The following is a 26,902-nucleotide window of genomic DNA, read 5'->3' as shown; positions in this document are numbered from 1 at the left end:
TGCTACGGCCTACGATCAAGAAGCTTATATCTAATATATAAGCTTCTTGCCTACGATATAATCAACATAAATAACTAATGGTATAAAATATAAATCATTGAGCGTAAACATTTATATAAGATCTACGAATGTTTGCACCAAGCGGAAACCGATGGTCCATGAAGACCATTGATATAAAACTTTTGCAAATGTCGACTAAGTATATTTCTCGGTTATTTGTGAAAATATGACTGGTTAGTCATATTTTCACAGTGGTTACTAAACAGCAATAATATATGAGCACGAATGTTTGCATTGCACGAACGGATAACCCGGCTCTGAAAAAATATTTGCAAATGTCATCCTACAAGTTTGCACCACTGGTTTGCACGCAAGTGCACCACATTTAATTACGTAGGTACGCAAGTTTGCACGTAGTACACAAAAAATAAAAATGATTAATCGGATTTTAATTATTTTTGGTTCGTTGTATTTCACATTTGTCTCTGCGTGAATATTAACAATTGCAAGAAACAACTTACAACACCCCAGGATCTAGGCGAGCAAATTTATTTTCTGAAGAAATGTTTTCTCAATTAGTAATTGGAAGGATAGTTCCAATGTTACATCATTTGAAGCCATTTTTATATAATATACTTAGAATACATCCATACTAATATTAAAAATGCGAAAGTAACTCTGTCTGTCTGTCTGTTACTCAATCACGCCTAAACCACTGAACCAATTTTCATGACATTTGGTATGGAGATATTTTGATACCCGAGAAAGGACATAGGCTACTTTTTATCCCGGGAAAATGACGCAATCCCGGAAATCCCACGGGAACGGGAACTATGCGGGTTTTTCTTTGACTGCGCGGGCGAAGCCGCGAGCGGAAACCTAGTATAATATAAACTGAGATAGAAGCGGCATACGCGTACAAATACGTACCGGCCACAGTCAGCTAATTAGCCGGGTTGCCTTTAGTCGTCTACGTTACTCTTCGGCTAATGGTTTTAAAAATGTATTTTCTTTGTCTAACGCGGAACAGATTTAACTGATAGTTTGCAAAGACCGCTTCTACGTCAGTTTATATTGTTTTATTCTAAGATAATATATTATAAATTATTAATATTTAAAGGAAGAGGTTTTGAACAAAAAATATAGTAAAATTAAAACAGCTTTATTAATGACATATTTGATTTATTTACAGAAAATATTAGACCAAATTCTATTAAATGTTGGTAGGTAATTTTCTATATAAATTGAAGATAAAATACAGATTACAGTGGTTACATAGACCTCTTGCTGAAAAGATATAAGTTTGTTGTTACTATTATTCATTAAGTTATCAAGAGGTTTTGTTTAAGTCGAAAATTGTATAAGCAATTTAGTTATAAGTGCAAGTACTATTCCTCGATAATTGTATTACAAATCCTTATTTATTTAAAACATACAATACAATTTGCAAGCTTTAAATTATAGATAAGTTCCCTCAAGGAGATTATAAAGGTAGTAGACAATGAGCACTAAGTAAATATTAGCAATACTGGTTAAAAGCATTTTTGTGTGATTAGCAGAAGTTTCATTAACAAAACCAGCGAATGTTTACATCTTATATCTAAAACACAAAAGTAACACAACATGAGTATCAATCAATCCTTCGACCTATTACAACAATGCAGCCCCTATTTAAACCTACTTTACCTATAATCTCCTTGATCACTATTTTGCCGACTCTACAAAGATAAGCAAATAACCATGCAATACAATGCTATGCAACGTTACAAGTCCTGTCGTTTAGGCGTTCTACTAAATACGAATCTTGGCTTACGTCGTTACAACTCGCTTACAAAAAATTTAACTCTCCTATCTCGATATTTAACCGCTAGCACTGCAAAGCTTCTAACATTACGATCTACATGCTACCCCTAAATTCTAGAAAGTCGGGCAACCAAATTCAATAAATTTTAATAAATAAGTAAATTTTCCAACAGGCATTCATATAATTATCTTTGAATCTAGCTACCACAAATGGGATAGAAAAAATTATTATAAGTTATAATATATCACACACTTCAGTTTATGTAAAACTATTGTATGATATAAATCCAAAACAACTTAAAATATTATTAAATCTATAATAAAACTTAGAACATTGCATAAAAAATCACTTACTTGCAATTTATGTGCTACATATTAATTTTGTTTGAGACATTTAATAAAATAATTATTGAACATGTAAATAAATAGTAAAAAATTAAATATACACTCTAACTTATAGTTAAAGTTTTGAGTTGACAAAACTTAAAATAAGTCCCTTTAAATATTCCATCGATACAAACAAAACATATATCCATCAATATCTCCGATATATCGCGAAGGCCATGACTACGGGTGACATCTCTGTGGACTCTCATTAATGCTGTTAGCGCAAGCGAACAAACATAATGATTATCGTATCGAGCAGAGATCCAAAATAAAAAAGGGTTTTCATTATATGTACAAGGAGATTTTGATGAGTATGTAATAATAATTAGTGTGAAATGACCGAATCCAGTGCGATTGTCATGAATAATCATTGATATCAAATTGAAACTAAATCATCGATAAACAAATCAAGGTACAAGTCTATCTAGAGCGGACACATAAAAATTAACTATTCATACCAAATAAAGTTACATCTAAACGCTCTTATTAATAAAAAATAACTAAAAAGTAAAACAGAATAATGAAATGTTAAATTATAACACAGCTTTAACTCCTCTCATCATCGTTTCTACCGGTAAGTGACGAACACTACGTCATCGTATTCCAAAATGATATAATCACATGTAATTGAACTAAATGTTGTACGAAATAATACAGCCGACATTAATGGAATGTGTTGTTAACAAAAACAGATAGGACAGCAATTTTAAAATTATAGGAACATAGCTTCGTCAAATACACTCGTAAAAATGTAATGAATTGAGGAAAGGAAACAATATCAATAAATTATCAAAAAAAAAAATCTTTTTGTTTATCTAAAATGATTCCACGTTTATAATCGAAACTTAGATAACGATCGATTGCAGCTTTTGTAATAATGTGAAAAATTAATGATAAAGATATCATCGGTGAGTTTAAGTTACTAAAATGGCAATGCTATTAACGACACTCCCAAACTTTGACTGTCTGATCGACGCTGCCCGATATGACGTATGGCAAGTTCTTGTGGAAATCTGTAACAAAATATTAAATTAATTATTTCCAATGAATTATAACTAAATTCTGTGCGTTTCTGTGCGTGCGTATGTAATTACATCTTAATGGCTATTTGAATGGTAATTTTTAGTGAAAAGTGAATTCTAATATGATTTGAAATAACGCACAAATTTTAATCATACTAAAAATTTAGTGTATCAATGTGTATTATAGTTTAGTATAGTGTTGTTTAGTGCAGCAAAGTGTAGTATGGGGGTGGCGAGGTGCAGCGCGTGTACAGAATCAGCGAGGTAGCGCGTGTACGCAACATTCCACACGCACAATTATTTATTTATTCATTATTTATTGTACATATACCAATTAGAAATAAGCTATACTATAATTTAAACCACAATGTATACCAAAGTTTAGTGTACTAGTGTGTAAAAAGTATAGTGAGTGTTGCATAGTGTTAGTGTCGCAGTGTTGTGTAGTATAATGAACAGTAAATATTGATAATTCAGTGTCAATAGTGCAACGGTTCTCACCGAGGCTGGTGGCGAAGTGCTGGTGCGCGTACAGCGTCTTAAATCAGCGCGTGTGCGCAACGTCCCAAAAAACGCACAACACTTCTTGTAATAGTTTAGTGTATTAGTGTTATAACTTACTAGCTGCGCTCCGCGGTTTCACCCACGTGGCTACATTCCTGTTATATAGCATTTATAGCCTATAGCCTTCCACAATAAATGGGCAATCTAACACCGAAATAATTTTTAAAATCGGACCAGTAGTTCCTGAGATTAGCGCGTTCAAACAAACAAACAAACTCTTCAGCTTTATAATATTACTAGCTTTCCGCCCGCGGCTTCGCCCGCGTTTTCAGAGAAAACCCCGCATAGTTCCCTTTCCCGTGGGATTTTCGGGATAAAACCTATCCTATCTCTCAAGTTGGATCGAACTGCACATGGTGTGCGAATTTTATTATAATCGGTTTAGTGGTTTAGGAGTCCATTGAGGACAAACATTGTGACACGAGATTTATATATATTAAGATTAATATAGATAAATGCAGTACAGTGTAAACAGGTTTGGTGTAATGTAGTCTAGTATCGTGTAGTGCAACGGTTCTGACCGAGGCTGGTGGCGAAGTGCTGGTGCGCGTAGAGCGTCTTGAGGCAGCGCGTGTGCGCCACGTCCCACACGCGCAGCGTCTTGTCGTCGGACACGGTGAGCAGGTAGCGCCCGCCCGGGTGCCACACGGCGCCGCGCACCCAGTTGTCGTGCCCCACCAGCGTCGCCAGGCACACGCCCGTGCTCACGTCCCATATCTGGTGAACAATTTTATTGTTACATCAGTAAATTACATTACTTTAATCATTTTAATTATTTTGTATACACTTGTAAGGTTGCAAGTGGACGGTCTTATTATCAAATGAATGGAAGTCTTTACCTGCTTAACAATAAGTTCTCGCCGCAGTTCAATCAAAGCTACTTATTAAGTTATTAACAAACTTATACCAGCTTCACCTGTATGTTTGTATGTAACACTCCTTTATACTTTATTTTGACACACTAACTTTTAAACTCCACTTGTCAAGGAATGATGATAATACAATAATTTCATGATTTTATGTTATTTAAGTGTGAGTTTTTAGGCAACGCTTTAGGCTCTAGCCAATCTGTATTACATGAGCTGAGCGCAACGTTATACCGCGATGCTAAAGCGCTATTACGCATTTTGTCTGCCAAAGCCATAAGTAATAAGAGTAAGGCAGAAAAATATAATATGTATATCATCCATCCATCCATCCATCCATTCAGCCCGGATAAGTCCACTGTTGGACGTAGGCCTCCCCCATACTGTGCCACAGTTGCCGATCTTTGGCTTTGCTTAACCATCTATATGTTTATAGACTTATATGCTTAAGACTTACACAAACACAAAGAACACAGAATAACATTCTCAGAGTGATATCTGCTGCTCCATGGTACGCCCGCAATACAGAAAGCAAATCGCTTTACAACTAAATACAAAGATCGTTTGACATCCCATCCAAACCCACTATCACACATACTCCTACAGCCTAAAGCTATACAAAGACTGAAGAGAGCTGACGTGCTCCCTAATTAAGACGAACTAAGGCACTGGCCTTAGCTTCGCCCAATCGTCCACACATTTCAACCGACCTGCTTATAGTTTTTCTGACTGATTGCAGATATGTGACATCAAAAAAAAAAAAATATGCTTAAGACTTGTATAATAATCACCTTAACGGACTTGTCGCGCGAGCCGCTCGCGAGGAAGGGCCCGGCGTGCGCGGCGCGGCGGTTGTCCCCGCCGGCCGCCTCGTTCACCGCCGCCGCCGCGCTCTCCGGCGCCCACGCCACGCACTCCACCACGTGCTCGTGCTCGCGCAGCTCCATCTGGACCGTTATTATTGTTAATATACTCTAGGGGTTTTGCTTACGTACAAAATATATAATCTATACTAATATTATAAAGCTGAAGAGTTTGTTTGTTTGTTTGAACGCACTAATCTCGGGAACTACTGGTCCGATTTGAAAAATTCTTTCGGTATTAGATAGCCCATTTATCGAGGAAGGTTATAGGCTATATTTTATCACGCTACGGCCAACAGGAGTGGAGCCACTAGTGTAATAATAAATGTAATGTATTATAACACAGTGTGAAACTCCTAACTCACGGCGCCGCTGTTACGCCGCGCACATTAAATATGTATACTTCATAGCTAGTCTTTTCATTTGTACACCCAACACACCTAAAATACGAATAGTCTCCAATCGTTCGATCGGACGATACGTAGAACGTAATATATCGACAGTATATGCGCAAGATAATAAGACTATAGTGCTAACTTCAGCTTCAGTTTAGGGATATACTACAGAGTCTGAAAAAGAGAGGCAATGAAAACGTTGACTTTTCTATTTGATATTTGTCTTTACTCATGTTTGGTCAAAAGCAGTTGGACCACTGAATGGCATTGCATTCTTTTATGCATTGCATTTATCTGACCAAATTTAGTAGCAATAATGACAATTTGTTACCTTTGAAACATTAAATAGGTAATTAGACAGAAAACTTAGTAAAAATGATATTTTCATGCATGTTTTTTTATTATTTTAAAATACATAAAAATATCAACATTTTTAAATCTATTTTTAATAAATTATAACTATATAACATATATTATAAAAACCTTGTACAATATATGTTATGATAACATAATTTATGTATGCATAAATAACATATTTTATACAAACCTTGCACTCATTAGTGTCCGCGTTCCATATGCGCACCGTCTGGTCGGTAGAGCAGGACGCGAGCAGGCTGCCGTCCGCCGACACGCGCACCATGCGCACCCACTCGCGGTGACCCTTGTATGTTTTCACGCAGTACCTGTAAATATGTATTGATTATTATTAATAACGCTTCTTCCTCAAATTAATATATGTAGTTGATATCGGGGAGCATGGCAAATACAGTAATTTTTTGCAAAAAGCATGATTATAAAACAATTATTTAAATAAGGAAAGGGGCTCAATTATGAGTAATTTAGATGGACATTTTAATTAATAAATAATGTACTGAATAGTTCAATCAATTTCATCAAAACATAAACAACCGTTCGGATTTTAGCAGCTCCATAGGCCATCGGTTTTCTCGGCTAACTTATGCAGATAATATCTCCGATATTCTATTTATAGTAGAGCCATTTTAATAGGCAACATTTGACAGTTCAACAAAATTCAACAACGTAACCTAGTAACGACGACATAGAATAACATGATATTTCTTTTTGTTAGAACTGCACATTTGCTTTACTTTTTTCAATTATGATTACATATTTATAATAATAATGACCGATACAAGTAATTTTAAGATTTCATTTTACTGATAAACCATACTAAACATAATAAATAATTTCTGAATTTAAGAACTGACGTCGCTACAATTTTGTGTCAATAAACCTTTTTTCTTTTTAAATACCAGAGACGTTACTCTAAAAATCGAAATCTGACATCTAGAATCGAATGCATTGATTACTTGTGAATAAAAATCATCATAAATTAATAAATTCGATTGACAAATGTTTGAAATCCGTATCGATTAATTCACTTTAATCGATGGTTTTAAGCAGGTTACCTCTCTTCGAAGATAAAATTGATAGACGTCAAATGTTGCCTATTAAATTGGCTCGACTATAACACATTTCATTTCATACATTTTTTATTTATTTAACAATTTTATGTACCAATACAAATTTTACAATGATTTTGATATTAGATAAGGAAAATATGCATAGTACATAAGGCAATAAATTTTTCATTTTAACTGACAGATAAGTTAAATAGAACTTATACAGAAGAAGTGAACAGTTTGCTATGTATGCTATGTTTGTAATATGAGAATCCACATACCCAGTGGCCACCTCCCACGCCTTGATCGTCTTGTCCCGGCTCGCCGAGTACACGACGTCGCCGCTGGGCGCGAACGCGACGGACGACACGTTGTGGTCGTGGCCGTGCATCGTCTTGATGCACTCGAACGTCTGGTTGAAGTCCCAGAGCTTTATCGACATGTCCGCGCTGCACGACACTGGAAATGTGGATATGTTGGTTGAACATTTTTGTACCAATTTATATAAACGGCACTGTAACTTTGTATTTGTTTTCAAACATCTGCTAAATAATTTCACATAAATTACGTCCTGCTGCTGGATAATGGGTGAATAGAATTTGTTAAACAGTTTTTCACAAGTAAAACAGAAAAAAAAACTGGATCTTATTTGTCTACTTGTCACAAAATATTCGACTGATTAAAGTGAACTGAGAATTTTCAATTTACAAAAAAAGTAATTACCTAATAATTTTCCATGAAGGTCGAATGCAATATCTTGTACTGCATCGGTGTGACCCTTAAGGGTTCGTTCGAAATCGCCATTCTCAAAGTCCCACACCTTAATGGTGGCGTCTTCGCTCGACGACACCAATAAACTGAACACTGGATGAAATATTACCTGCAATCACATAAATTCACTTTTAAAATTATGTGAGAATAAAACATGGTTTACACCCACAATTTATGGTGGTAATAAATAATATCTTTCAATAATTTATTTGCATTATTAGTAATGAAGCAACGCTTTTTTTTTAATTTTTAAAGATCGACTTGTGTAATATTATTAAGAATGCTCTAATGAAGTTGCAATGAAGAAGCCTGTATAGTCTTTGGCAGTCTGTTAGTTACAATGTTAGTATGTACTTAATTCGAAGCTATATTTATACTGTGAAAGTATAATATTATCTTGTAAGTTGTTTGCGAATGGCGCCGTAATTGAATAATTTTCAATGAATATGTAGCTGAAGACTTGTAATGGATATGAATGCTTCTCATAATTAAATACTCGCTTTGTAGTAGAAATCAAAAACTCGTGATTAGTCTACATTCATAATTATCTTATTTTACAAAGGCATTATTTATTAATTATTTATACCTCTTTAATAAAACTATACATGGGATCATTCTTACTATTACAATTAATCAAGGTTAAACATGCGTGCTAAGCCGCGGCCTATATTATGTACTAGCTGTGCCCCGCGGTTTTACCCGCATTGCTCCGCTCCTGTTGGTCTTGGCGTGATGATATATCCTCGATTAATGGGCTATCTAATACCGAAAGAATTTTTCAAATCGGACCAGTAGTTTCTGAGATTAGCGCGTTCAAACAAACAAACAAACAAACTCTTCAGCTTTATAGTATTAGTATAGATTAAATACTCTGATTACTGATATAATTTGAAGCTATGTAAAATTAATTTACCTTAGTAATAGTAGCACGATGTCCCGCGAGACTGAACTTCTCCGGCGGACGAGGTATCCACTCGGTGGGCGTGCGCTTCGCACGCGTTGGAGCGCCCTCTATAAACTCCTTTTGCACTTCGGAAAGCTTCGATTCCAATTCCATCACCTTTAAACATTAATTAAAAAAGTTGTATCAAAATAGAAGAAAACTTCAGAAGCTTACCTTGACACACCCTTTTATCCCAATTCCCAAGCAAAAGAGTTGTGGTACAGAAACAAACTAAATATAAGTGAAGCAGGATTGCACGAATTAGGAACTCAACAGCCGGCTTCAAAAAATCGGCTCAAATTTACTAATTTTCAACATACTTTTATTAAGCTTAAAATTAATTACAACATCATAAAATAATTAATTATTTTAAAGAAATATTATATTATTATACACAGTAAAACCACTCCCACATTCCGTACCCGTGCGAACGGCGTTTTCAGCAGTTTACTATGAAGGCAGAACTATACATATAACAGTATACAGTATACATGTACGTTTCGAAAATATTTAAACTTTTTAGACTTGCTCTTATGATCATATCTCATTGATCTCTTGTTATAACAAGTGCATTTTTTATTTTATTGTATTTTGTGATTCCAAAACAAGAAGCAAATATGTACTAAATAATAAGATTTATAGGTACTTATATATTATCTTTAGTGCTTAACAAGAAAAATGGAGAAGTTTAATTATAATAAAACATTATCACGTTCAGTGACGCCAAGTACAAAGTTTACTTATAACCGCTATCCATATTATTATAACGCGGAAGCATTGCATTTAATTTAATAGATATTATTTTAAATTTAATTACCTACATTATTAACTTTTTTTACAACGATACACGTCTTAAAGTGTGATGAATGTTTTTATTGAACACAATCTATTTACTAGTGTAATTAAGTATCGACATCGCCAATGGAATTTTTTGCTGATGATACATTCGATATAATCTTCAGATCAAGAGATTGAACGTACAGCACTTAATAGAAGCCTGCTGGCGACCTAGAAACGTCGTGTCGTCGATCGATATGTTCCATTCCCTAGGCCAAGACGAGTCGCAGCAAGATATTATAATAATAAAGTAGGTTTGGAAGATGTGAGTCACTTTTAGTTTTTATGTTAATTTAATTCAATTATGCGATCATAAAGGACAGGTTCATAGTTCAAAAAGTACTCTTTACATTTTTAGGCGAAGTTTTCAGAAATAACTGAGGTTCTCAATTCGAATCGCATTCTTTATCTCATTTCGATACAAATCTGGTGCTAGAATTTTCCGTACCTAATTATATATTTTTTTAATTGGTTCATTAAAATTGAAACCGAAGTTCATAAGACTTTTAAACGTTTGTTTTGTTGGCAAGACTCGTTTTCAGGCCAATTATTATAATTCGTAGAAGCGACTAATTTAATTTCGGTAGCTTTGTATTAAATTTATAAACAAACCGTGTAAAATATAGTGAATAGATAACTGGACACAAGAGCTGTACGTGATTTATTGTGACAAATGATTCTAGTTCCAGGCCCACCTTAATAGCAAAATGAATGTGAAGGATATTACTAAGGAAACCTTTATTCAATAAAGTTATTCTTACAATGTCTTGAATTACATAAAATTAGATTTAAGAATTTATTTTGGTAGAAAAGTGTATTTCACGTGGGAGGAACCTTGACCTTTTTTTGAGCGCACGTCACATGTAGCGTTTAACGATTTTCATTCGGTGCAACATTAAACATTTATCTCACAATTTCTCCATCAGCTAGAACTATTGCAGTAAAATAAAATTGAGAAAACTTTAAAGAAGTTGAATTTTAAATTTTACATCTATAATCTATATAGTATTTATTAGGTATACTTAATTTTTTATTTGGAAACGCAAAAGTTTTAATTAATCTGTAAATAATATTCGTAAAACTTTAACGTACATCTTTAAAATAACATATTATAATTGAAAATACAGAATAGTAAATAGATAGACCTAGAGGTATTATGGTTCTTTGATCTATGAATCTATGATATAACTCAGTCGTGAAGGCAGAACTTTACCCACGGAGGTTTGATACTTTACTACGTGTTTTTGTACATACAATGTGTAATGTAATTACAAAATAGCTAATTGAATTTACCTTCTTCTGTAACCTGATAACGGACGTCCACTTCTTCTCGAGAAGTCCCCCGAACTTGCGGTCCATTTCGCCGCTCATGTCGGCTTCCTTTTTGAACGCTTCCAGCGCGTCCGTGTAGCCATTGCTGCCGAGGTAATCAGCGATAGCTTTGTTTCTGAAATAACGTAAGATATACATTATGTCATATTGCGCAAAATGTAATAGAAAAAACCGGCCAAGTGCGAGACGGGCTCGCGCACAAAGGGTTCCGTAGCAGCAAATATAATAAACTTATTATGTCAATTTATACACCTGGTGAATGGAGCCTAAACTCTCCCGATATTTTGCCTTGTACTTTTATGTATGAATATTAATTTTATATATGTATTTATAAATATTCCGTGCTATAGGCGTGCCCAAATCGGCTTGTGATAACTGAATAAAGAAGTATATACACCAGCTTCACAATTAAAATTACCAAATATATTATCCAGGTGAGTTTCACCTCTAGTGGTTATACAATTTTGGAGAAGAGGTGTATATCCCGCATTCTGCATAAATTTATGTATGTAGTTTTGTTTGAGGAAATCTTCGTTAAAATCTCCAGTTTTAAAAATATTGGTTCGATGGATATGTTTAACCTATTATTACTCAACAATCACATTTGTAATATTAAACTTTATCAAATGCACAATGTATTTAAGGTACATTACTGGATAAGGATTAATGGCGTATTGCTTGAATAAGCTAATATTTCTCGTAAAAAGTACCTACATTATAAAGATTTTATATCATCGCGGATTTTTAAAGGTGTACAATACTGTAGTATATTTTTTGATCTATCTTATAAGGTTCAGCCATCGTTTTCAGTGTAAGCACAATAACTTAACCAAAATTACAGTTAAATCAACCTATCTCAAAAACTATAAGAGATACTTTGATCAAACCAAAAATCGTTGAAAGAGTTAATTAGCATGCATCACCTCTATTTTTTTTAGAATTTTATACCCCGTAGTTATAAAAATAGAGGGGGGGGGGACATACTTTTTACGACTTTGAGAGCTGATATCTCAAAAACCGTTCACTTTAAGAAAAATGTTTTTTAGAAAACTTTATATCATTTTAAAAGACCTTTCCATTGATACCCCACACGGGTATGTACATCGAAAAAAAAAATTTCATCCCTCAGTTACATGTATGGGGGGCCCCACCCCCAATTCTTTTTTTTACTATTTAGTGTCATATTTTTGTAGCGGTTCATACAACACATATTCCCATCAAATTTCATCACTGTAGTACTTATAGTTTCCGAGTAAATCGGCTGTGACAGACGGACAGACGGACAGACGGACATGACGAAACTATAAGGGTTCCGTTTTTGCCATTTTGGCTACGGAACCCTAAAAATGACGCTGGTAATCCTAGTAGGTACTTATTATCCCTAAAGAAATAAAATTGGCTTTATTTTAGTGCATGCTTAACAAAATGTATGCGAATTTCGTAAGCTGACATCTGAAGGCATGTCGAACTTGCCCTAAATAGATAGAGATGCCCTTGTACACGAGACATGCGGATAATGCACATTTTATCCGATAAATGTTTATGCTGTTACACAAGTCAGAAGTACCTACTATTTATTCGTATAGTTATTAAAGTAATTTACAAACAGGAGGTACTTATTTCAATGATGAATAAATAGAAAGGCTTTCATAGATAACCAGCAGATAAAATTTTGATTATAATTGTAGAATTTTTCTTATGACGCGTCGGTAGGTACTAAACATTATTTAATTATTCTACTGGATATCAATTTTAAGCGCTATACCCGGCGCGGCCTAAGATGATCCCTATGACACTGACAGTTATTCTCAAGAGACAAACTTGTAATGGCGTCACCATTAAATTAGAAACGTATTGGAGGCATCTAAAAATGGCATTTATTAATTTTTACGTAGCTTTATGCTATTACAATGATATTCCGTTGGCATTATAACAATTCTTAACATTTACGAGAAATTATATCAATCTGACTTTACGTTTACGTCCTTCAAAACTTACATCGTTGGCATTTATCGACTAGTGCGGAAAGTATCGATAAACAAATTTCGATAATGGAAACGAGTTCACATTTTTTCCATGCTTAAGCTATAGTTCATTCACTATTGAATGGAACAGAAGATCGCAGCATAATTAATTAATTAATTTCCGTTCGCGTTAATTTACTTACCTATGATAATATAAGTTATAGAAAAATTAAATGGGGGATTCCATTTTCATGATAAAATAATATACACTGTGTTAAACGGGTTAAAAATTACGAGAAAATGATAAGGTGCATTTTTATGTTTTGGAAAACTTTCGTTTTACTTACCGTTTCGTTTACATAATAGACGTTAAAAATTCATTTTATAATATTTGTAAAAACATGTTTACCGACGTGGCTGAATGCAAACCACGCCTTTGCCTATAAAATAGTAAAGTATCGACACGATCCATCATACGAGCAATCACTAAGACGAACTGTCATAGGGATCATCTTAGGCCGCGCCGGGTATAATGATTCGTAATATCATATAATCAATATTTTTTTTTATTTAAGGCGCCTTTTTTGTCTATGAAATTGTTTAAACATCTAAGGTTTAAACGTATTGAATAATTTAATATGAGCCCATTAATGTCAACATTCATTCTGTCAAAGTCGACACACCTGCTATTTCTGGCAGCTGAAAACAAAAATGTTAATTACACAGAAACACATGGCTAAAGGTATAAACAATAACTCCAAGGTACTTATTTCACTATAAATGCCACTAACAGTGTTTCAAACCACGAGATGTTATGTTAACAGCTTCGTTTAAGCGAATTATAATTGTTTAAATTGCGAAATTCATTACAGAATGAAAGTTAAATTCACATTTAGTTATCGAGATGGTTAAAACATTTATGTAGGTACATTAATAGCCGTTGATACTAAATCTTTACATCTTGCAAAGCACTTGCAAACTTTCAAATAGAAATAAATGATCGACGCTTACAAGAATCCAATCGGTATGAATTATTTATATCGAAAATCAACTGAAGGCTACCTACTATGCTACGATACTAGATGTATCTATTTCCTTATACAAAATGGAGCAAAATTTTCCTTTCATCTTTTGTTTTTAATCAAAAATTCAATTTTGATATCTGATACAATATCAAACAATATGCACAAGAAATTAATGATATAGCCATCATAAGTTGGGCATCCGTGCGTTTCGTATAATCGTCAGATGAATGAAGTTTAATTTCTCGCTTGTTTAATATGTCTACTGGTGAAACTAAATCGATTGCAAAGACAATCAGCGTCGCGGGTGTCCCTATTGTTCGCGTGGGAGTAATCAAGTTAGACCTTTTATTTTCTGCAAGTGAAAAGATCCACATTTCGCAACGTTGACAGTGAATCCTACAATATCTATATCAGTTCGAAAAGAAAGCCTCCGCGGAGCCGCTGTGTATACTTGTTAGCTTTTGACGTAACGTAACCAAATTGAAGAAGCAACCGATTATCCATGCTCACGAGTCACGGCTTGGGGAAATTGATTCCTCAACTGCTATTTATTGCTTTGACTATTGTATAATACAATCACTGTCGATTGGAGCATAGAAAGTTTTATATTTACATTTTATTGACCCTAATCGGTAAATAAACTCGGCTATTCTAATCATTACTATATTGTGAAAATTGTGAAAAATATAAACATGAAGAGTTCAACGTACGAACATGATTAACTACTAGTCAGTGTCATATTACATAAGAAAAAGACAAACCACATGCGTGGATTCCTTTGTATTGTAAGAAATACACTTTTCTATTATTAGACTACGCAGAGTTCTTTTAATATATCTATTACTTAGTAACAACTAACAATAATACCTACTCGACGAGTATTGTACCATACCTAGATAATAAATAATATACAGATTATAGATACCCAATGCTAGATACATGACATTAATATAATTTAGTACCCCGAACGAGAGTATCTTCCAAAGGTAAAGATTATGTTTATAAAGTTTCATCAATTTACTCGAAGTCGCATCTGGCTAACGTGAATTACCCCGCGAAAGTGGTTCTGTATATGTATATAACCCTGAGAAAATTACTTTCACAAAGCAATTCCACGTATGCTAGAGGGAAACTTTTGACTAATTACAAGTACGTACCGACGTTGTTCCCTAGCTTTTACACACATTTCATTATCGACGTAAAATACTCGTTATCAATAATATTATCCATGGTCACTACCATCAATAGTACTCGATAAGATTAATCGCATTATGATAGTCAAGTTTATATAAATGGATTTTTACAAAACCTTCTGAAATACAAATAGCTCAAATCATAAGCCTTCATCGCTAGTAGGTAGCTAACTTGTATTTGTTTAAGGTACGCCAAATAAATGTTAAATATTTAACAACAAACATTTCTTGTATGTGAACTATCCAATACAATTAAGTTTCATCATCGCCGTGGGCAGATTGTAACAGAGACATAATGTAAACAATTTGACGCACGAGGAACGTAGAAATTACAATGTAAATCAGGACGAACATAGCATAGTTTATAACTGGCCCCGCAATTTGAATCTCTGGTGGAGTAATACAAATATAAACAGCATTAATTAAAATTGAGGAATGTAATAAGTACGCATAAAGATGAGATTCAATAAAAACCTTAAATGCGCAGATAAAATTATCGATTATCACGTTATCAGATTAACCATAGATATCTAAATAACAAGGACTATAAAATATAAACCAATATGAGAAACATCTGAACATATTTTGATGATGCATGTTTGGGACATCTTATGTCACGATTAAGTGACTACGCATAGCATTAAATAAGTCATTAGTGTTTTAATTATTATTAGTTTGGTCTCTTTATTTCTATATAAGTAATAAATATTGTATAGAATAAACGAAGAATAAAACAATAATGTTTTTATTATGTTAAAAATACATTACAATAGAATAGATTTTAAATTAATATATTCCCCTCCCCTTAAAGGTTTATATATTAGACCGCCTGCGCCGAGTTCCGCACGTCAAACAAGGCAATACAAACAAAGAAACAAACTAGAACGAGCCGTAATTAGTCGCATCGCTATGAAAAGCACGTAGCGTTTTACAATTTACATAGTCACGTGATGTGAAATGTAACCTTTTACAGCCGATTGTTTCCGAAAAAGTTAGTTACGTCGAGGTGAAGTGTTTCTGTTGGCCAACGACCATGTTGCAACATCCGTATTTAACCTTATTCGCGTTCGCCCAAATTGAATTTCAAGTTTCCTTTATACACGGTTTTTAATGAGATGACATTGTCAGTATCGCCAGTATTTAAATATATTAATCCGAGTTACGTAAAAGCCCAACGCCATTAGCGAAGTTATTACTCCGGTGCCCCATATTGCGCTGGGCCTTTCTTTGTACCTTCTGTAAAATGAATTTCTTAATTAATTTTGAATTTTAATTAAATTTATGTGCAAAACAAAACATTCAATTGGTGTCTTTCAATGATGAAGAATATTGAACTATATATGCTTCTCTCAGATTTACTATGTACATTTTAGTTTTTACTAACATAAACTGCCTTCCCTATGTTTACATATAAAATATCGAAAGATAATTCAGGATAAAAAGATATTTTTTTATAAAAGTGATCTTTTAAAGTCTCAGAGTCAATGAATATACTAAGGAAATGTTTCATATTATCATAGGAATGAACAAACACACATATAGTCATCTTAAATCTTATTCAAATCACATAAGCCAATTCGCACCTTATATTTACTATCATTATTGATAACTAATATATTTCGTACAAACGTTTCCGCCTTAAATATGTGTTACGTGTGCGTTTATTTATAAAACAATATTAATTCAAGGTTTGTTTAACGTAAGCAATATCAAGACTTGAAAGATGAATAGACGATGTTCGTTTTGTATATTTAACAGGTTGTTGGGTTTATCTTTAGAGAATATATATGTATGTTCTTGAATAAACTCGCATATTATACGCAATACCACCCCATTTACGGCTTTCAAGTTATCTATTTATTGAAATTTGATATTAGAAGGGTGATATGTTATACTAAAGTTACGATCAGCATGCTTATTTTTATGTAGGCACCATTGCCACAAAAGAACAACATACCGGTTACTAGGTACCCTACACTTATATTTCTGAATATTTTAAATGAACCTTATAACCAGTTCATATCCTTTAATTAATTAGACGCAACATATCAATTACGTCGTATTTAAAACAAAACAGCGCTTGGCCATGGAGCGAATGATGCAAACATCCATAAAATGGGGATGAAGAGGGAAACCTCCTACGTTCCGCGTATCGATCGCGTTAAGGCGCCGGCTGGCGACGTCAAAACTGAGCTGCGTCATTGCGATTCCCCTTCGCGAGCTTATTTATATCTCGCCACAGCCTACGGGGACTTCGTCGTCCTTTGCGATGACAGAATAATAATATTATAGGTGACACAAAATTGGGGTGTTATTTTACAAATTTACAATGCTCAATTCATTTCAATTTTTAATACTGTAGTAAAATCTATAAGGGAAAAACACGCGTGAGATTTTGTACAACATTCTGCATAGCACCAAGAAACACTTAATTTTAGAATTTTGCGCAATATGTTAATATTAATTCTAACCTATCGATACTATAAAAATGAATCGCAAAATGTGTTGGTAAGCGCATAACTCGAGAACGGCTGAACCGATTTCGTTAATTCTTTTTTTATAATATTCCTTGAAGTACGAGGATGGTTCTTATGGAGAGAAAACGTAAACATGTACCACGGACTAAGCCGGGGCGGACCGCTAGTTATAAAATACAACCTTCGTAATACATGAGCTAAGTATTTTTGTTTTTTTTTTCAAGAATGGGCCACAAAATAAATACGAGAGAACATTAGGAATTAGAATAACCAAAAAGAGAGGTAGAAATTAGTGATGAATATTAAACAGATGTTTAGCAAATAGCATGGTTAGTGGTATACAACTTCTGCCGTAATAGATTTACTTTCAAGTTCATTCATAGAGTAGGAAATAAATAGAACGTTGTACCATAAATGTAGATAATAATATAAATTCAAGCTGACGTCTGTCGAGAGGTGAATTCCATTAAAGGCATAGCGCAGGCTGTATATTAAAACATGGTCATACATAAAAGAGGATATAATATGCATAGCGCAGTTTGCAGCATGCGGCAGAATAGCTATATCGAAGACCGGTGGACTGCATTCCACACTATCTTGGCAACCGGCGAACAACGGGTCTTGGACCTTAAAATGACTTACAAGCTTAGTTTCTAGATGATGGGAACACACCTCAGCTATTATCTAGGTAATAGAAACTTGCGCAAATTATCCCATCCTCGAGAACCGAGCTTAATGTATCAATTATTTATACATTAATGTTCCTCAGAACGATAAGAGTAAGACCACATTAACCTGTAAATAACATTTCATGACCCCTTGCTCGTACCAACTTAGTAGAGCAATTGGTAATTTCTTACAAAGCAGGTATCAGTCATGACTTAACTAAGATCCTAAAACACTAATGTGACAAATCCGATGACTCATGTATGTTTTATACGTTTACGTAATAACTATTAAACTAATAAGTATTATGTTACCTATACGAAAGATCTATGACCGAATACAGCACTCGAATTGAAGGCTTCACAAATGAATGAAATATATTATGTTGAAACAAATTGAGCTTTAGTCAAGATTATGCAGTTATTAATTTCAGTATAGGTCATAGACCATAGTACATATACATGTAAAGAATACATTTGTTTTTTCTGTGCTATTTATTTTCTGTTGTGTGTTGTGACGTGTGTGTTTGACATTTAAAGTGACATTGAGGCTCTGTATTCTCTGTATTTTCTGATTTCTCTGATTGTCAACTTTTTTTTATGGATTAAAGGCTTTAAATGTTGTTTTTTTTATTACAACGAAAAAAAACGCAACTGTCTTTAATTCATTTCCCAATATTATTATCATTACTTATAAAACTTATTATAAAGATCAAACTTATGAGTTAGGTAGGTTTATGTTGAAAACTTCTTTTAGAAATATTTTGTAGTAGGTAATATACATAATATAACCTTTTAAGTTACGCTAACAGTTCACATAGCATTTACATATCAAATGCTAGTTTCAAATGTTGATTAAAATATTTGGTTATTAGTGGACCGCTTTCTATCATATCTTAAACAAAGTTACATAAGAAAGATTACTATCTTGATCGGTTATGGCAATAAAGTAGGTATGACGCAATTTTTCTATAGTCAAATGTTAGAGTGCTCTCCTCTTCTGTGTTTAGAAAGATTAGAAACATGGGCAAATAGAACAATTTGCTGTCGAGTGTCACTGCGAAAATAATAATGAATCGATAATGTGATAGCAATTTGTTACATATTTTAATTTACAACAACAATTTAAAAAATAAAATAGTACAGGTGAAATGTGTTTGTACTAATTAATTATAAACTATAGTATTGAAAATCAATAAATGTTTTTAAAAATCTCGAAGTATTAAACAAAATTGAAACTAGGTATTTACTACTTGCAATTCTTCAAGTGTAAATTATTTGTATGATAATAGAAGCAGCCGGTAATTAGTTATCGTAAAGCTTTTTAAATTAAAACTGCAAAGTCGAGTCAATACCAAAAGTTTGTCTCCATTCCGGTTAAGCCAGAATGCTTCGCTTTTATTGTCAATACAAATAACGTAAGATGAAATCATCGCAGAAATAAAAACAAAATGTGATGTAACACTGTATGTGAAACTTAACCAGAGCAAACCAACAGGTTATAGAGCCAGTGGATATAATTTGGGTCAACCTATAAAACACAGCTGTAAAAATAACAATAATGAAACTTTAATCAAAGAGTATTGTATTCGGAGAGGTTTGTAAAATTTGTTTTTAATCGAGAACTATGGACAATGGCCTCGTATCATAACACAGTGAATTTATATGTGGAATGCGGAATGATCCTCCGATAATCAAAATTGCCGATCAGAGAAATGCGGATGAGCTAGGTCAATTCAAACAGGTTTTACAAATGCATCGATATTCGTTATAAAACTACATATTTAGATATTTCATGAAACAAAATGTATGACACGGTTTCAACAATTCGAAATATATAAAGCATATCTTAGAAAAAAGTAAACAATTTATTGCTGAAAAATCTTATGCAATTTGCCAAACTTGTTTGAAACTCACAAAAACCAGTCAAAATGTATGTTTACGGTCACACAAATAGTAGAATGAACGTGATAATTTTAACAGAACTATTAAACGACTTAGATTAGGTCGTGCTTTTCCTTTCACTTTGCCCCAGACGAGTCCGAAGAGTATGTAAGGTATCAGAGTAAGGGGCATAGACAGGTCACGACACAATGCAAAACTAGTACCGAGATAAAGAATGGCCAGCGATCTCATTAACACTTATTTATAATACTTATTATAAGCATTTTAAGCGAACGTTAATTGCAATAACAGTAATATAAACAATAATAAATCGAACGATCTATTAGGTTGTTAAAGGTTTGTTGGCTTATTGCGATGCGATATTTCAGTACCTAACAATAGAATTATGTTTTGTTTATTGCAGTACCTACTGGGATAGAAAAATATGTTACGATATTGATCTAATGATAAAGGCCATTAAGATATAGGTATTAGGTACCTACAAAGACTCGTTACCCACTACATAGGATAGAAGTAACAATGATGGGATTTCTAGATTTGTGAAGAAAGTTGATACCAGATACACTACCGACAGCAGCTCTGTCGGGGAGGTCAACGACATGAAATTATAAGAACACTGTTACTTTCAAAGGTTATGTGACGTGTAGGGCGCTCGCGTGAACACCTTTTGGCTCAAAATAAAAAAGAAATGCCTTTTGAAACTCAAGTAACTATAGTTAAATGCTAGAAGAAAACCAGAATCAAATAAAAGATTAATTAATAAAGTAGATCAGATAGGATTTATATTTAGGTATAATGTTTTATGATACACACCTTCAACAGTTTTTTAATAAGGTAAATGCAAAAATTACTCCTCTTTTTAGTGGTTGCTAATAAATAAAATTGGAAATGTTACATATATAAAAATAATAAAACGAAACTATAATCAATGATCTAATCGGATCGTAATTATACACATTCTCATTAATTTCGGAAGATTGAGGAAAATTCATACAACTCGATTTTGTTTACACTTTTTATAGATTAGATACTGATCACGTCTTTAGCCATAAAAATAAAACAGTTAACAATATCGAAGACAGGTACTTTCAGGTTCTCAAACATCCGTTTCCGGCCAAGCTTGATAAGTCACAAATTAGTCTAAAAAACCTGTACGGCGGCTTATCAAAATAAATTAAAATTAGGTATTCAAAATTATTTTATATTTTTTGTGTCCATAACTTGTGGTTTTATCTTCTTTATATTATTATTTTGTATTTTGATTGAATTGATGAACTTGCGATTTAGGTACATATAAAAATAATAATTAAGCAAAGGAATAAGATTTGTTGCCATTATTTTTTTGAACAGTTAGACATTATCGGACGTACTTCATATGCTAGTTTAGTGTATTTGTTGATCCAAACGATTATTCCATACATTTTCGATCAAAAGTTACTTTCATTATTATCGTATAAAAGTTCTTAAAATCACGCCTTAAAATTAACAAAAACAATAAGGTGGAAACGATACATAGCTTGGTAAACTTCGACTTTTAGTGAAGGTTTTTACTGAAATGTTAAAATAATCACACTTTTATAATCAGCAGTGGTTTCGCGAATATTTCATAACAAACACATTTTATTTTATTATTATCCCACTTAATTTCAACATCAATATTTTTATGAGGGTAACAAAAGTGTCATAACTAATTGCATTCATCTACAATCCCATAAAAGGGCATATACATAATGAAGAAAGCGAGCTGATTTTGTTATTATGAAAAAACCGGTTAAAAAACGATGCACTCACAGCTCCTCGCGTTGCCGTTGTGACAACACCATTTTCATCGTGGTCGGGTTACGCTGAGGCGGTCCCGGAGTTCACTGCTGCAATATCAGAGATTCACGCGGGCGTCGCCGGGAGCACCGTTGCCATTATCACACCTTTGAACAAACGACATCTTTGTAGCTGCGAATTACGATACTACTAGTATTTAGTAGAACATTTGCATACACTTCTGTGAAATATTAGTTAATTTTTGTAATATTTACAATTATTGTTGCTATATGGGAATTTTGGTAAAGATACTACGATAGTTTTCTATACTTAGGTATTTAAACACATATTTTTATCATATAAAACTTATGGAGGAATGATATTTATATGATAGATATTTATTACATTTCTCTGAAATAAATGGAAGATAATTCTAGAAATGAATGAATGAAAAAATATAATATAATTAGAGAAAATTTACTTAACTGGGTATAAAAAATTATTTCAGAGAACTTATTTTTAATATGTATGTACACTAATACAATAAGTCAAGAAAATCTCTATATATCACACACTAAGACCAACAGGAGCGGAGCCACGCAGGTGAAACTGCGAAGCGCAGCTAGAAACAAATAATTCTTGATGAGGTTTTTGTGATTATTAAAATCCTAAATTCATATATATTTTTGAAATAAATGAGTCTGTTGGTTGAAATAACTGTACTTTATTTGTGCTCTTTTTTTTAAGATCTTAGTGTAAAATTAATTTAAAGTTATAGTATCACCACATAGTACTAAAACAAATTTGCTTTCTGTCTGTCGGGCCCTGTGTATTTATAGATATATTATAGCCCTAAAATATCACGACAAACTTCATATAATAACATTAATATTTTGGGAAATAATTCCCATTATTGTCGAGCCAATTTAATAGGCAACATTTGACGTCTATCAATTTTATCTTCGAAGAGAGGTAACCTGCTTAAAAACATCGATTAAAGTGAATTAATCGATACGGATTTGAAACATTTGTCAATCGAATTTATTAATTTATGATGATTTTTATTCACAAGTAATCAATGCATTCGATTCTAGATGTCAGATTTCGATTTTTAGAGTAACGTCTCTGGTATTTAAAAAGAAAAAAGGTTTATTGACACAAAATTGTAGCGACGTCAGTTCTTCAATTCAGAAATTGTTTATTATGTTTAGTATGGTTTATCAGTAAAATGAAATTTTAAAATTACTTGTATCGGTCATTATTATTATAAATATGTAATCGTAATTGAAAAAAGTTAAGCAAATGTGCAGTTCTAACAAAACGAAATATCATGTTATTCTATGTCGTCGTTACTAGGTTACGTTGTTGAATTTTGTTGAACTGTCAAATGTTGCCTATTAAAATGGCTCTACTATAGATTAAATATAAAAATAAATATGCATATATACATAATAATATAACACAATATTTAAACTTTAGAGCATAACATAAATTAAAACATCATTTTTCCCTAATACCAAATACTTTTTTTTACAAAATGAAATATCCATTGATAAAGGAAGATAAGATACAAAGGATTATAAAATAGTAACAATTATCTATCTGATCTATATTTTAATAATTGGAATAATTGATCATTAAGTATAGATCAATAATAGTTTGCAAATCTATCAATAAATAATCTATACAAATATTATAAAGAGGAAAGGTTTGATTTTTTGTTTGTTTGTATGAATTGAATAGGCTCCGAAACTACTTGGCAGATTTGAAAAATTCTTTCACCATTCGAAAGCTACATTATCCACGAGTAACATAGGCTAGGTTTTATCCCTGAAATCCCACGGGAACGGGAACTATGCGGGTTTTTCTTTGAAAACGCGGGCGAAGCCGCGGGCGGAAAGCTAGTGTGTTTATAAGACACTAGCTGTGCTCCGTAGTCACACCCGCCTGGCTCCGCATCTGTTGGTCTTCTTCTAGTATAGCCTATCCTAGCCTTCCTTGATAAATGGGCTTTCTATGAACTTTATTTACTTTGGTTAGATTTAGTGCACATGCCATTAAAAAATCCAAATTATTTAATAAATTATTCCAATTTACTAATTTCACAATTGGTTTTAATGTATGACATATAATACAGTTGTTACAATTTTATATGTATTGTTTCATATTAAGTTTCCACATAAAGTTGACTTTTTATCTCACATAGTGCAAGGGATAGAAGGGTTTCATTTTTTTCATAAAAAATTATCAACATACCTAGTAAAATTATCACGCAAAACAACAAATATTGCAAGTTTGCAATTTTCTAACTTTAAAAAAATATTTAAGAAACATTTTATTAATTTTGAAGTATACATTACTCACATAACTAAACAATATCTTTTACCGTACAAGCCGTAAGATTGTGGAACTCTCTCCCGACAACGATCAGGCAAGCCCAATCTTTATATAGTTTTAAAACTCTTGTTAAGAACTACTATCTATCTCTTTAATGCTGTTTGTCTATGTTCTTTGCTGATTTAGTTATATTCTATTTATGTAAATTTATTTTCCTCTCTTCTAATATTTGTATTCCTATACTGCTCATTTCTCCTTTGTTTTTGTATAATATTATTTGATTCTTAAGTTATCTATCTATGTATAATTACAGTTCCTTGTATATGTATGTATTTATGCACTATCTACCTTTTTACTGATTTATTTTTCCTATATCCCAAGGTTGCCTGGAAGAAATCGCTTTTAAGCGATAAGGCCGCCAAATTGTACATTTATTATAATAATATCGTTTCTGTAAATTTTGTTTTTGTGTGCAATAAAGTGTTTTCTATCTATCTATCTAATATCAAGAAACACTGTGTGTGAATGTAATAATATGTTATCTTTAACTTTACTTTGTGAGTTTTTAATTCTATTACAAATTTGGACAGCTCTAAATAGTGAATTGTTTACATTCGACTTAATGGATCAGTTTCATTGATTACCTCAATCACTTTTTTGGCTTCTTGTAATAAGAAATTTTAAGAAACTATGGCTTCTATGTCAAGGATAAATTTATCAATATTTTAGCTCAATTACACAATGATCTGGTCAACAACCTCTAGCAATTATTAGGTGGAATTAATTCATCAATATTATATAACAATTGCTGATAATTCAAATCTTTTGTGGTGTAGAGAATTAGAGATAGTCATCTGAATTTAATAGTTAATGTTATAAGATCAATATTTAATATTACACAATTTGTTTACTTTACTTATAATCACTTTGATGGACTCATAATCTTGAAAAATTGACAAATGATATTACTTCATGATTAAGATAATGATATTGGCTTATTAAATTCAATATGATGCAGTTAGCATCAATATTATAAACGAGCTAGCTATAGTAGTATTTTGCCTCAATATAACTATTTGATAATTACCAAGTCACAGCTGATTTGGATGATCAATAAGTAATGAAACAGCTTCTTCTCTTTCAAAGGCCTATTGCATATGACTACATTACTAATTGAACTGTGAATTATAAATTGAGAATTACGTGTGCGAGAAAATAATAAATAATGTGAAATTTATACGAAATGACTCACAAATTAAACGTCAAAAAGAAGGGTCTGTCATTTGCCACATCAACGAAAATAGGACATTATTTTAAATTATACTAGCCAAATATATTACAGAATTTTCTTATATCCTCAATATCTTTTCACAAGGCGTCCACGATTTTTTGAAGAAAATTGGCAAATAGCAGAACGGCCATATTGAACGGTTACCGTAGCAATCTAAAGAACGGTTGTCCGAATATGCAAGAAGTGTTGAAAATTCTATACTCACGAATAGTGAAAGCACTTTATTTTCACTGATTTTGTTCAAATATCACACACTTTTAACACACTTATCACTATGTCTCGGGACAGAAAACGGTTTTCAATGCAATGGCTCAAACTCACTGATCACTACTCGATAAACTACAATGTCCAATCGCAATTTTTTTCTCCTTTCAAAGTTTACTTGAAAGTACAACGCCATCTGTTAAACAAGTTTAGAAATGCAATTCTATTGTTAAGTTGGCAACACCATGTCAGTTATCTGCTCGCCGAAGGTGAGTAGTTTATTCTTTGGTTATCTGTCAAGAAAACTTTTCTAAGGGCGCATGTTCAAATGTACTGAAAGCAACGCGCACAGGCAACGCGTAATCAGCAATGAATCGGACGAAACAAGGGGCGATGGATCCATATTTTTAATAAACCTCACTCATAACTATCAGAATCGCCGAATATTTAAGAAATTAAACATTCAAACGCAAGCTATGACATTAACGGTTACGCACAAATATATAGGTCAGGAAAGTATTTTAAATGCTTGTCACTAAAAATAAGTCAATGTGTAAACGGTGAGCTGTTAAGTGAACAGAAATCGATATTATTTATTATTAGTGACAAGTTGATACCGGACCGTGAAATTGTCGCTAATGTAAACTGCTAGATAAGTTAGTGACAAACTGTACTGGGGAGTGGAAATCGAAGTGCACTAGCTTCCAAGTGTTATCATATCGGTTACTTCTCACTTGTAAATTTTGGCGTCTTAAAGTATACATTAGCGAGCAAAAAGACTTTGATAGTGACGTTTCATGCTTGATACAGGAAAATATCGATAGTTGAAATTATGAAAAATGTGTAACGTATGTTCTAGTACTTAATAATTATGAT

At 32.9% G+C, this 26,902-nt stretch overlaps 1 protein-coding gene across 1 annotated transcript; it reads right to left on the bottom strand.

Annotated features, from left to right (window-relative positions):
- Positions 1–1,146: 1,146 nt before the first annotated feature.
- On the bottom strand, positions 1,147–26,182 carry LOC123696348 (lissencephaly-1 homolog). The gene is made up of 10 exons (XM_045642469.1): positions 26,028–26,182; positions 22,228–22,361; positions 11,169–11,322; positions 9,009–9,155; positions 8,048–8,204; positions 7,606–7,783; positions 6,448–6,583; positions 5,434–5,589; positions 4,298–4,493; positions 1,147–3,203 (listed from the first exon to the last, which is right to left on the bottom strand). The coding sequence occupies exons 2-10, from the start codon at positions 22,263–22,265 to the stop codon at positions 3,130–3,132; spliced, it is 1,236 nt and encodes a 411-aa protein (XP_045498425.1). The 5' UTR covers positions 22,266–22,361; positions 26,028–26,182; the 3' UTR covers positions 1,147–3,129.
- Positions 26,183–26,902: the final 720 nt, after the last annotated feature.

This window comes from Colias croceus, chromosome 12 (genome assembly GCF_905220415.1).
Source record: "Colias croceus chromosome 12, ilColCroc2.1".
In the NCBI taxonomy this organism is placed as follows: Eukaryota; Metazoa; Arthropoda; class Insecta; order Lepidoptera; family Pieridae; genus Colias; species Colias croceus.
This window is presented reverse-complemented; position numbering and strand designations above follow the sequence as displayed.

Bases quoted from the DNA above. Each gene is read 5' to 3' on its own strand.
- LOC123696348 (XM_045642469.1), bottom strand. From the start codon at position 22,265: ATGAAAATGGTGTTGTCACAACGGCAACGCGAGGAGCT. The intron at 9,156-11,168 runs GTAAATTCAATT...TAATGTTTAAAG, and splicing joins TTATCAGGTTACAGAAGAAG to GTGATGGAATTGGAATCGAA. The intron at 4,494-5,433 runs GTGATTATTATA...ATTGTTCACCAG, and splicing joins CGCGCGACAAGTCCGTTAAG to ATATGGGACGTGAGCACGGG.